Source organism: Crocodylus porosus, unplaced genomic scaffold, assembly GCF_001723895.1.
Source record: "Crocodylus porosus isolate Cpor-Errol unplaced genomic scaffold, CroPor_comp1, whole genome shotgun sequence".
Classification (NCBI taxonomy): domain Eukaryota; kingdom Metazoa; phylum Chordata; order Crocodylia; family Crocodylidae; genus Crocodylus; species Crocodylus porosus.
Window position 1 is genome coordinate 21,571,201 of NW_017728931.1, and position 13,599 is coordinate 21,584,799.

Below are 13,599 nucleotides of genomic sequence, written 5' to 3' on the forward strand. Positions count from 1 at the left end.
AAGTTAGGATAGCCTTCTGGAGCCTTGCCTCTTACAGTCCAGGGTGAAATTCCTGTTACAACCTCATTGAAAATAAGGGTGTTGTCTGAATATTTTCCACCAGGCTCAGGTGGTGGTGGTACTTAGTTATTAGGGTGTGGCAGAAGGTAAAGCAGGTTGGCACCTTAGAGACTAACTGGCTCACAGAGGTTATAAGAGAATGGTTATTCAGCTACCACAGCTCTTTATTAAGGAGGCTTCTGCTTCAGCATGCAATAAAATTCACTAGGTGGAGCTCTAAGGTACCAGGTAGCCTCTGGGGACTCCCAGAGAAGCAACTCTTTATATTCATGGAAGACTTCAGCAAAGAGCTCACAACTGCACATTAACTTACTAACCCCAAAATAAGGGATTGTAGTCTCAAGAGACATAGACCAAAGGATTAATGCTCAAAGCAGAAGTTTAAATAGTTGCAAATCAAATGGCTTTTATGCTGTGGACCCTTGAACTAATCAATACCAGTTTGATAGTAGATCATTGTACAGGAGGGAGAGGGAGACAATTTAAGTAAAGCATTTTTCATTAGTCCAAATTTGCACCGAAGAGTAAAAAGGTTTTCCCTCCCTTCCTTCAAACTGCAGGAGGCTTTAAAACTCTCATAAATGAGCATCAGTATCTCCTAAAAAGAAGTGCAGAGTGCTGGAAACAGGCAATTTGGTAACTTGAAATGCCACTTTTTTTGATCGATGGCTCTGCAAAGTGTATGTTATTTACAAGAGGCATGGGAGATTTCAGAGATGAGCCTGCTGCACTCACACACACACACAATATATATATATATATACACAACAAAACCTAGGGGTATAAAATCAGATTGAACAAAGTGGACCTGCAAAATATTTAACAACCCTTTAAACCCCGACTGGGGTTCAAAGCTTGCAGGTTTCCAGTTTTACACTTTTCAAAAGAAAGCTTCTCAAGTTTCACCTTGCCATCAAAAGATTTCTTGGAAGGGGTGGGCATGAAATTCATTCTCTAAACAAAAATGTACCCAGTTTTGTCTGTTCTGGGGGAATGAAGGGGATTTTTTTTCTTCCCTTACTACATGAGAGTACAAGCTGTAATGGGTGGGCTAGAACCTGTACTCGGGGACAAGGGATAGTTTTTTTTCTGTCATTTGTCTCTCAGTCCAATCAGTTTTTAAGCGTCTGAAGGCTGGAGTTACATAGTGAACGAGGAGCAAGTGGGCACAGCTAGCTATTGTGGGTCAGTGGAACACACGGAGACCATTGCCCTGGCTGTTCTCACTTTCTGGAAAACCCCCAGATTGCTGCTAAAACCTTATGGAAATGTAATGGCTGGGCTTCATGGTAATGACCTGAGGCACGTTAAAAAGGCAGTCCTAAGTGGGAGATGAGGCTGGGGAAAGGCAAGGCTGACAAAAAAAGTTTTCTTTTTAGTCTGAGCCCAAAAGGGGCGGGGGGCGGAGAATCCCTCTTATTGTGGTTGTCAAGGAGACCCGCTGTTGGGTTTGCTGGACTTCAAAGCCTCCTGCCTTTTCGTGTGAGAGGAGCAAAGCGAGCTCTCACTGAACCCCGGGGGGCGGAGGGGTGGACAGGGACTGGGAGGCTCAGGAGGTACCTGGAGCAGGAGCAGGAGGAGGAGGGAGCTACTGGGGCAGACAGGGAGAGGCAGCGAGATTCAAGGGATCAAGTGAGAGCCTGGAGGATCTGAGGCAAATACATTACTTTTAAAAAAGCACGGCTGGTAGGGACAGGGAAAGTTCATTGGGTGAAATCTTTTATTAGGCCAACTCAATAGCTGGGGAGAGTTATTCTTTGCAAGCTTTGGGGCACAAACACGCTTTTTCAGGCACGGGAAAAAAAGGTAGAAGAGCAGGGACTCGATGCTGCTCACCTGGGAGCGCTCATCCCCGGAGTGAGAGGCTGGGGGCAGGGGCAGGAGAGGCCGGGTCGCTCTCTGAGGGAGAAGGGAAGAGTTCAATGCCCGCCCCCAGGAACCCCTCCCCCCACTCCCGCGCCTGATGCGGGATTGGCACTAGTCCCTGTCTGTCCCGCCCACCCCGCGGGTCCCTCTGCGAATCAGCGGGATGCTGTCAGCGCGTCAGTGTCTCCAGCTCCCCTCTGCCAGTCCCGGGCGCGTCTCTTATCAAAGCCCCGCACCAACTGCATTGCATCCTATCATGATCATGGGGACTGTTTGCTTGCCGCGATGGGACTTTTGTTTGCTGGTCGTCCTCTTCTCCACGGGCAGGCTTTCGGGGGGCAGCGGAGTCCCAGGTAAGAAAGCTAGCCCACCTCCTTGTTTGGGCTGGGATGCAATTGCCTCTGGGGCTGGGGTGCTCCTTGCTCACCCTTTCTTTCTTGCAGGGGGAGGGGTGCTAATATGGGGCTGCCAAGGGAGTTTTCCGGGGCGGGGGGTCAAATGCTTTTGCAGCAATTTTTCGAAGGAATTGAATGTGTTTGTTTGGTTTTTTTTTTCCTGCAAAGGGGGGGCGGGGGGAATGTTACTTTTTCATAAGTGCCCCTAAAATTCCTGCCCTGAATGGCTCTGTGTAGAAAGCTAGATTTTTTTTTTTTTTTTTTTGAGCCTGGGTATCCGTCCTTTATTTAAAGTTCTCCCTTGATCCAGCTGATGTTGTCCTCCACTTGCTTTGCACTTTTCCTAGCCAGCAGACTGCTGAGCCTGGGTTCTGCTGCAAGCATTTAGATAGATAGATAACAACTTTTCATGGAAATGTGTTGTGACAGTAGGGTCTTATTGGGTCAGCTTTTCAGGATGCAGAAAGCCCTTGCAGATTGATTTAAACAAAAACAACCGTGGCAGGTAAGATGGGGAGGGTGGGGGGGTGCCTGTTTCTCCCTGTGGGCAAAATTTTTACGTTATATAAAAGGGAGGAAGCATAAGCGCTGGGAACCTGGGCAGTGGGAGATTTTGTAGCAGGGGAAAGGCTCATATTTGGTTTTGCCCCTTTCACTTGATTCATTGGCATTCACGCCTGACTCCCAGGCATCCTCTGCTTGCTGTGAGATGTCCTCCTTGGCTCAATACAGTTTGAATTTCTGACGGCCTTATAAAAGAGCCCAGCTGTCACTTTTGCTGATCTTGATGGGAGATGGGTGCCAGTCAAAAGTATGAACTGAGGCATTTAAAAAAACAACAACTCTTTTTTCCCCTTTTTTCCCTTTTCTTTCTTTTTGTGCTTGATTGACATTGTGTCTGATCTGAGCAACACCCTCAGCTCTCCTAAGTGAATTCACGTAAATCACAGCTAGATCTGCACTGGCCCAGCAGCTAAAATAAACTGGGGTGGGGGTGGAGAAGGAATCTCAGCAGCTCCACCTTTCTCTAGGGGAGGCAGAGCTTGGGAGGGGGCATCTCTCTCTCCCCACCCCATCCCTTTAAAGAAAAAAAAAATTCTTGGGAAGATCCTTGAAGGGGAGCACCCACTCTTTGCAAAGTCTTCTGCATTGCCACAATATCTGATTATTCCTCCCCTCCCCACGGTGACTTTGAAGGATCCTCGTTTAATCCCTGAAGATGGCTGAGTGAGCATTTCTGAAACAATTAGCATTAGGATTTCAGGCTAACAATCAAACTCTTTTCACTTTACTGCACCTTTTGGGAGGATCTGTTCATGTAATTAGCATGAAACAAACTGCACATGGATGTCACTGGGCTCCCCCCCCCTTATAAACAGCAAGCCCAGCCTGGTTGGATCCAGGCTCCGTTAATTGATGATAAAATATCCCTCCTAATCAGAAGGGCTCCCTCTCTGCTTGTGTGTAGCTAAGGAGCCCCAGATGTGCCTATTGCATTCAATTGTGCAGAAAGCCATTTAAAGTACATTCCCAGCAAGACGGACTTTTCTTATTGACATGAAGGCAGCAATCAATAGCCCTGGGCCATTCTCTTCCACTATGTTAAAAAAAACAAAACAAAACCTCTCTTCCACTAGCTCTGAAGGGATTGTCTCCTATAGATGTAGACATTTTCCCCCCCAAAGGGTCAGTCATTTTCCCTCCCCCTTAGCTGCTTCATTACCTCTTCCCCATCCAGGAGGAGGGAGCCCTGAGGAAGGGGTGCAGATTGCCTTGGCTTGTGCAAGTTTCCCACGTGCACCCAGAGAAAAGGCTTCAGCTTCTCTCTGTGCCCTTCATTAAAGTTCTCTCAGCTTGCCTCCCTCCCCTTCCCTCTTCTAAATATTTGAGGAGAAAACCAGAACTCCTCATTAAACTCTTTTAGAGAGGGAGGGTTCCTCCTGCAAGAAAGCTAACCTTGGCTGCTTGAGGCCTTCAGTTATGCACTGAAACCTCTGGATGAAGAATGCCCTCAGAGACTCTCCCTCTGCCTGAAGAAGGGTGTCTGTGCCAAAAGCGTGCAAAGAACAATATTTCCAACTATTTAAACGGTCTAATAAAAGAGATCACATCTACCTATGTGACCAATAGGCTTTAACCAACACCCCTGAAAGGCTCTCCTGAGTTTGGAGGAGGGGTACAGTGTTATTGTGTGTCCTTTCTAACTTTTCCAGTGTCACATGCTGTTCCAGACAAAGTTCTTTAGGTAAATCTGACATTTGAGTTGGTCTAATAAAAGATACCGGATTTACTCAAATATTCTTGTCTTCCTATGTCCTTAGACCAACATGGCTACAACCCATACCCCTGTCACATGCTCTTCCATTCATTTTATGCCCCTCAGTAAAAAGGCTTCATGTGGCTTGATTCTTCAAATATGTTTTTCCCCCTCTGCCCTGCCAGGATAGTGATGGGTTTTCTAGCAATGTGCACAGGAGCTTTGCTTTGCCTTTCCGGGCTCATTGACATGGGTTTTGATTAGCTTAATAGATTTGGGTAACGCTAGTTTGTACGGCCCCCCACCCCGAGGGTATACCTATGACCTAGGTGGTAGATATAAAACTTGCCTGTGTGAACGATACGATTCAGATGCACACGCTGCTGAAGGGGTTTACTCTCTGCAAAGGGGTTTGCAAATTGGGGAGAGAATGACAAATTTGCAATCTGTTTTCATATCATGCAACGCACCCAACTGTTTGCTCCACTTTAAAGAGGGGACCAAACTGCTTCTGCAGCCAGGATGTTAGTAGCCAGAACTCTCTGGACTAGGATCTCTGTTGAAATGCCTTCCTACAGCTCTCCTCTTGGATTCATTCTGTCATTCCAGATGTGGACGAATGTGCAGAGGGGACAGATGACTGCCACATTGATGCCATTTGTCAGAACACACCAAAAGCATATAAATGTATCTGTAAACCGGGTTACAAAGGCGAGGGGAAACAATGTGAAGGTAAGGAGAACCTCCTGCCTTCCCTGGGTGTGTGTGCTCTCTCAAAGCTTCTGTAAATAGCTGGATTCCTGAAACGATGAATGCAGAGTTAGAGCTGCTTAACCTCAAGTCTTGGTGTTTATTGGCAAGCATCCCCTGCTGCTTTTGCTAATTGTTTTGCATCAGAAACAGTGTCCTGCAGTTTGCTTTAAAACTGAAATTGGGAGGGGTGGGAGAGGACTCACTCACACTCTCTCTCTCTCTCTCTGAAGGCACTGAGTTACTTGATCATAACCTTGGTGGAGAGAGGGCTGGGTGAGGCTGGAGGGGCCTTGCAGTTTTGCTGGGTAAGAGGCAGTGACCTTGAACTGCAGAGAAGGTTACTTGGGGAAAAGAGATCCAGGAAAAGATCCTCCTCAGTTCCCATTGCAATTGCCAATGCTTTAACATTCCCCACACATTAGGGCAAGTCTTAACAGAAGAACTCCCAGGCTGCATGGAACCAGTGGCCCATGTCCTTCCCTATCTCATTGCCACCAAAAGCCAGTGCAAAATGAGGAAAGGAAGGTACAAAGAACTGTAGGCAGTGAAGGGACAGCCTGTTCCACCCCTTCAGCCAAAGTTTCCTACTACCTGGAGGTACAGATGAAGGCTTCTCTAACTTCCAAAGCTATCATAACTCTGACTAGTCCTGTTCTATGTATAGATGTTCAGCCCTTTTATTTAATCACCTTGGGCTTCTGAAATCATTGGTACCTTATGGCAATGAGTTTTCCACAGTAATTGTGCATCATGCATTGAATTTACCACCTTTTTTTTTTTTTTTTTCCAAAGTTCCTTGTTCTTGCGGGAGTGTTAAGGATTCTCTCTCCCTCTCTGAATTGTGATTAAAGATTTCAGCTAGGACTCTTGTGATTAAAGAGTTCAGCTAGGACTTACCCAGTTCTGCCCCTATGATTGATTTGCCATCCTGATATGGTCAAGAATATAAATATCTTGAGTTTCTGGGCTCCCTGGGATCTATGGGAGCTCTACTATTTACTTACATAGGAGAAAAACCATGCCTGAGCAAAAGACATTTGGATCTGTGTGCATGTGTAAGGAGGGGAACTTTTAAAGTGATGTGTAGATCTTTGCCTCTGGGTCTGTGGAACACCCCACTCCTTGACCTATAGACAACGAATAAAATTAAATTGGTCTTTTTAAAACTGTCTCCTTATTTTGGACGACCTCTGATATACCGCTGAGATGATTGTACTTATGCTGATGTTAAACATTGGCTTTACTTTCAAATGTCTTCAAGCCTATCCATTCTGCTGTAAAATGTCTAGTACATTTTGAAAGGCACTTCAGTTTTTATTAACTTCAGCAAAAAGTTTAGATTCTGATTGCAAAAATGGGTATTGTAATCAGTGCATCATGCCTTGTAAATAAAGGACGAGGAATTTTTCCCCCTGCTTGTGGTTATGTAAATTCCCCTCCAAATCTGAGTTCCTCTCATACCCCTTTTACAGTCTGAAGCGTTTTCAAAATGTGTACGGTAAATCCATTAAAAACATTAAACACCTAGAAATGACTTTGAAGTCCACAAAAATTTGAAACCACATATTTATTCTCCACAGGCTTCCGAAGTGTTTGGTCAAGTGTCATATTTTTCTGTCTTGAGCTTATATTGACAGAGAGAAATTCTTACTGTCCACCTCTTGGTGTTCTAGTGTCTCTGAACAGCGATTTGCTGGAAGCCAGATTTTCTTTCTTGCAAAGAAAGAGATAAAATATTCATCCGGCACTACTTCTGTTCCTCATTTTATCCCTTCCAAGGAACATGTCCTATATGTTGAGAAGATGTACTTGCAGCCATGGCTATGGAAGGTGTAATGTTCTCGGCACTGATCCTTCCTGTTGTACTGGCTTTCCACATCAAAAGTTTCCCAAAGCCTTAACTACTCATATTTTAGATGTTGATCCCTGTTTAATGGTAGCCCTGGCTGGTATCCATGCTTATTTAATACATATATTTCTCTTTGCCTGGCTTAGCTTGGCTCAGTAAAAAAAGAGTGCTCTGTGAGTAGTAAAGTACAGGCTTCCTTGCAGAATTATGTACAAAATGGAATTTTTGTAGCTAACTTTGAACTCATGTTTGGTATGTAGCATCGGACAAGTTTGATAAGTAAAACAGGGTAAATTCAGACAGGTTCTGCATGGATCCTAAATTGCTGGTTAATTTATGGAAATGAACATAGGTTCTCTAAAATGGAATACCAGGGATTATGTGCTGTATATTATGTATAATCTTTCTACTCGCATTGTACTGACAGTTCTAAGAGGGTAACATCAGGTTTTTTTATGTCTTAAGTTCATAATAGTAAACTTATATGAGGAAAGGAAAGAATCTGAAATAATGTAGATGTTTCCTACCTTGAATTGTGCTGAATTTACCAACTTCATGTCTAGATGCTAATTTTATAGTACTCCTATAGCACTTCTTAATGATCTTAAAGTACTTTACAGCCATTCATTTAATGATATTGCAATGAGGTAGATGACCATCATTATGTTGTTTTTATAGATGGATAAACTTGGGTACAGGGATATTAAGCTAAAAGGCCATATAACAGCTCAGTGGCAGAGCTAAAATCTACCTCCCAGTCTGCCATTCAGCAAGAGTTGATTAATTTTGTATCTTGAGGTCAAGCTTACAAAAACCACAGAGATAAATAGAGCAGCAGTATTGTTTGCCATTTAATACTTTATTACAAGACAAATACAGTTAGTAGTTAACCTCTTGAAAGCTATGTTATGAGGCAGTCAGTTATGCCAGTGATAACAAAGAGAATTCTCTTCCAAATGAAACATGCCAAATAATACCTACAGTGTCAAAGCCAGAATGGGAGTAATGCATTATTCTTATTCTATCACTGACTTTTTCCAAATGTTTTTTTGATCAACTGAAAGTTGATACCTATGAAAACAGCATGGCATTGTGTCAGTTAATGTCCTATGTAAATGTCCAAATGACGGTAAGAACTATCATGTGTTGCTTAATTTTTAAAGAACAGACAGTGTGGTTCAACCCTCTTACTTTCTCCATCAAACCAGCTCTTAGAAAATAAACATTAGTTCACTGTAATCAGAACTGCAACTTACATGCTGCAACAAACTGAAATAAAACAAGTTTTTATAATATTTAGCCTTTAAACAGTTCACTAAAATTAAAAATATACAGCAAATAATTTTCAGTGTACCAGGCTATGCCTTAGATTTCTGGGGCAGGGGGGTGTTAAATTAATGAAAATTATATTTTGGGGAAAGGTGACAAAGAATGATATCTCCTGCTGGCAGGCAGCATGCTATATGTCAATACTGTTGATCGGAGAGATTGTCTGGCACTTGAAATTTGATTTATATATTTTTTTAAATGTAAAAATGGTTATAAAGGTACATACTCACATGTGTAAGGATATATAAATGAAAATTTTCAATCTGGAAGTATTGTTCAGTCTTGTTTGTTTCCAAGTGACTGAACACATTTAAAAAAAAAAAAGGTTGGCTTTTAAAGCTAATATGCAGTAGCAAAGTGGAGCCCAATTGTTTGTATCGGACTCTGCGGAAAAGTCTTTGTAGTCTCCTAAGACCCTGTGTCTCAGACCCTCTTTTTTTTTTCTCCATGTCAACATTTTCTGCCCTGAGCCCATTCTCAGGCATCCTATAGAGCACTGGTGCTCTGCCAGAGAGAAGCTTGAATGAGCTGCTTCTCTTTTCCTAGTTCAGCCTGCACCTCTCCACCCCATTTTAACTTTCCCTTTAAACAAGTATCCACTTTCATGTTGTTTCAAACAAGCTTTTAGGATGCAAATGTCTTACTATACCTTAACCACTACTAGTATTGAAAATGTGGCCTTGTTCTTATGTAGTTACTCTCCTCCTTTTATAAATATATTCTTTGCGTGACAGTGTTTTGTTCTTAAATGTATAGAGTAACTATAAAGTTCCATTTCTAGCATCCATTTGACACTGGCAGGCAATATGCAATGCAGCAACAGCATTGATCACAAGGGTCCTCTAGCTATCATCTGCATTTGAAACTGAAAGTGCTGTTCACTCAAGTAGTCATAAAGTCTAGGCATAGACATTCAAAAAGCCTGAGCCTAAATTGATTCAATCTTTGCAGGTTAGTCTAACCTGGCTAGATTGAACCAATTTGCAAGGGAGAAACATTCCCTCTGCACTGAGGAAAAGCAGGCACATGCCTGCAGTGGCTCAAACCAGGAGCCACTGCGGGTATGCTACAGTGCACCCTCAGCTGTAAGGAAGCTGTGCTGGGGGGGTGCATGGCTGCCACCACTTGCCCCACAGTTTGCAGCAGCTCTGACCACCCCACAGCAAAGCCTCCCACCAGGAAGAGGCTCATGCTCAGGGAAACCATGAGAGGAGGTGCTACCCCCATCACAATTGCTCCCCCTTCGCTGCTCCAGCAGCAGGTACAGGGGCACTGCCAGAGGCCAGCCATCATGGCCCCCTTAGGGGAGGGGGCAAGGATAGGGTTATTTCCTTCTTCCCTCTGGCGTCTGGTGGAGGGGGCAGGGATGGGGCTTATTCTGCCACTCACCCTGTACAAGGAGTGATCAGCAGTGGTGGGCAGACCCTGGCTGCAGTCTCCAGGGGTTAGAAGGGGGGAATAAACTCTCTCCCTGCCCCCTCTGTCTTGGGGCCATGCTAGTTGGTGTCTACCTGTGTTTCCACCTCTGCTGCTGCAACAGTGAGGGGGGAGCACGAGGTGGGCCCTAGCTCAGGTCCATGGGACAGGGAGGAAGAATAATACCCCTCCCTGGCAAGTTCATTTCAGGCCTGCTGCCAGGTCCCCGACTCCACCACTGGAGCAGTGAGCAATGCCTGGCAGGTCTATGCTAGTGGGACAGGGAAGGGAGTGGGGAATAAACCTTTTCCCTGTCTGCTTCCCCTTAGGGGAGCTGGTGTCTGGCCACGCCCCTGTCCCTGCTGCTCCCCACCTCCCCCTGCACTCTAGCTAGGGAGAAGAGGGGCAGGGACAGCCCTACTCTGCTGGAGCAGATAGCTCAGCCCAGGGCTGCAGAGCTTGTTGGGATGGTGAGGGACTCTAATTTAACTTAAGCCAGGAAGGGGTGACAGAAGTTTCATAAACTGGTTTGGACTCCATCAGTTCAATCTGATTCAACCAGGTTTATCGCAAATCAGTTTCAGCCATTTTGAAACTGGTTTATGTACAGTGAACTTATGTTCTGTTACAGGTTTAAACCAGTTTTTGATCACTTAAACCAGTTTATATGTAACTTCTGTCCCTAGCCAAAAAGGCATTTGGATCTGTTTCTTCTGTCCATCTACAATCTCCGATTCCTCACTGGCACAGAATTTATTACATCTTTGTAGGCTGTGGTAATCCCTGGGATGTTCTGTCTGGTAGTTGTAATCAGCTTTCCAACAGTATCTTCTAAAAGCTATTTCCATATCCAGCTACAAGTGACTTGATGTGATAGCCCATTATTCCAGTGAAACTTGTAGTTGAACAGTCATGGCAGGGAACTGGTCAATTCATAAGAAATAGTACTGAAAATGACCTCCTTGTTAATACAGTCCAATCCTCTGCCCTCATCTTTTTCCAGCATGGAGCCAGTTGATGCTATGAATCAGTTTGGGCCTTTACCTCCCTGATGATTGCTCCTATGATGGCTAGAAATTGTCAATCTACGTTTATTCACAGCCAGTTGATAGCTGTTTGTTCTTTAGCTAGTATTGCCCCTTATTGCTCTTCCCTGATGTTTAGTTATCCCTCCCCCCCAGCCCCGTGGTTTTCCGGGGCACGTCTACACAAGATGTTTACTGTAAAGTTGCTTTATTATCTGTGCAGTAAATATCTCCGAGTCTACAGGTGCAGCCCTATTAGACTGCAGGAAACTAATAAACTTTACAGTGGGTTAGTACTTGTAAATACAAGACAGTCCTGCTGTGGATAGTCTTGTAGATATCCTGCATGTATAAATGTTCCCTGGCTGGCAGGGGTATGAGGGTGTTTCTGTTCAGGGGCTGCCTGCTGGGTATCCCTAAGCTGGAGCACTCTCATTTCCCCGCTAGTCCCTCTGCAGCATGTTGAGCTGGATAAACGCAGCACCCAGGAGCAATAAACTCCAGCATGATAAGCGCCAAAGTTTATTGCATTGCATGAATATACATATGTAGACATGCCCACTGTCTAGTGAAGTACTGTGGTTGGGCCAGTCCTTCTCAGTTTCACATTGCCTATAGGACCCTATTTTCTATGATGTACGTTAGGTAATTTTGTGATGAAGGATTTCCCTGAGAGACTGCTCACAAGGACTGTCCCTTATGAGTCATGCAGCAGGGGTGGCAAAAGCCTGAGATTTCTATGCCCACAGTGGTGTGTGATGCACAGGTCTGCAGGCAGCCTAGATCATTTCTGGAGGAGCTGCCTCCATGGCCCAGTGGGCAGGATTTCATAGGGGAGGGAGCACCATGCCACCACAACAACCAAGATGAGTTGCTCCCTGCCTGCCCAGCAGCAGCAGAGGACACAATTCTGTGCCACCACTGCCACACCTCATCATGGTGGTGTGGTGCTCCCTCCCATGCTGGGTCCTGCTTTCTGGATTGCAGAGGTGGCTTGTGCCTGGAGTTGGTCTGCCCCCCCATGCACTGCCTGTTCCCATACTCCTCTTCCCCATACACCCACTCTGTTCCCCACACACTGGGTGGCTGGGGATGGGGAGCTGTGACTTGGGATTGAGGGGCACTAACAGGGATGGGATGCTGTGGGTCAGGAACGCGGGGCTCTAGTATGGTTGAGGGGTATGAAAGATTGTGGGTTGGGAATGAGGGACACCAGCAGGTCTGGGAAGGCTGTGGCTTGAGAGTGAGGGGTAATGGCATGGGCAAGGCCAGGGCACCAGCATATCAGGACTGCTTAGAGCCACAAAGCAGCGGAGGGACAGCCACACTCCTTGGTGAACAAAGAGGGCAGGGGGAGCTGTGATTTTTCCATGATAAAAAAACAAAATCAAATGCCAAAATAGATATTTAGAATTTATTTTATTATAATGATTTTAAGCTTCCAAATTGCTTTAAAATTGTAAATATATCAATAAAACATTGTGCTCACCTGATACCTATGTATAGTGGTGTTTCATTTTAATTGCAGAAAAATGCTGAGTTGGGGTTTTAAAATCAGAGAATAGAGGATTTTTTATCAGAGAATTTGGGATTTTTAAACAGACAAAACTACGATCTCTAATAATAGCAACAGCTATGGTAATAACAACAAGAATAGCGATAATTTCAGTGTAGCATGTTTCTTGTTTTGTTTTGTTTTTTTGCCATGGAAAAATGACTTACTACAGTGACTTTTGAAATCCCATTGAATAGAACCATGATGCCCAAGGTTGTCTCATTACTGTGGATCTTTGTGCTTCACCCATCTTTATCAATAAAGCCACCTGAGTTAGGAGCAGTGCTGATTATCCTCTAGTTTCTGAATCCCTGGGGGTTCCTTTTTTGCCTGGTGATTCTTTGTGTGACCTAGCGGTCTTGAGGCTATTTTCACTGACTTCAATCTGCTGAACAACATTCATTTCACTGAACAAGATCTGCCTGAATAACTCCTCTTTCTAGAATGAGCAAACTTGTTACACTAAGTAAGGTTCAGACTTTCAAGGAAAGCTCATCCTCTGGGACCTTCCAAATGTTGCCTCAGTGATTATTATCACTGCCCAGCCTTGTTGTTATGCCTCAATCCTTTAAAACAATACAAGAAAGCAGTAATGACATGTGTCTGAAGTCAGTGCTACATCACAGCCACCTGTGGATTGTTTTGCCAGAAAGGTTTTAGCAGCCAGTCCTTTATGCACAAAAGAACTATTCTACTATCTACCAACTTTGTGGTGCATTTTATCTCAAGGTCAGACTTCTATTCTTATTCTTATTGAGTAGTCTCTTATTCTAAGAGCAGCTCCATTGATTTCAATAAAAGCTACTTGCTGAATGAAATTTTACTCACTCTTAGTAAGGCTATGAGAATGTAGTCCTGAGTAATCAGCTGTCCATCAGATGCAAGTGCCATAAATATTTCCTTTATTCTGCTACTCCTAGTAGCTCTGATAATTTCATGTACATCTTTTCCTAGAAGCAGTTAAATTTCATAGATTTCATAGACATTAGGGCTGGAAGGGACCTCGGGAGATCATAGTATCATAGTAGCTAGAGTCGGAAGGGACCTAGGTAGATCATCTAGTCCGACGCCCTGCCTTGGCAGGAAAGAGCACC

At 44.3% G+C, this 13,599-nt stretch overlaps 1 protein-coding gene across 8 annotated transcripts in view; it reads left to right on the forward strand.

Moving 5' to 3' along the window:
* Positions 1-2,098: 2,098 nt before the first annotated feature.
* Positions 2,099-13,599, forward strand: part of SCUBE1 (signal peptide, CUB domain and EGF like domain containing 1) — a 340,412-nt gene continuing 328,911 nt past the window's right edge. For 6 of the 8 annotated variants that reach the window (XM_019544341.1, XM_019544347.1, XM_019544342.1 and 3 more), the window contains exons 1-2: positions 2,099-2,279; positions 5,188-5,310. In XM_019544341.1, the coding sequence (XP_019399886.1) occupies positions 2,183-2,279; positions 5,188-5,310 (220 nt within the window). In that variant the 5' untranslated portion in view covers positions 2,099-2,182. The remainder of the gene's footprint in view (positions 2,280-5,187; positions 5,311-13,599) is intronic. The other 2 variants (XM_019544343.1, XM_019544345.1) reach the window with 1 other exon arrangement.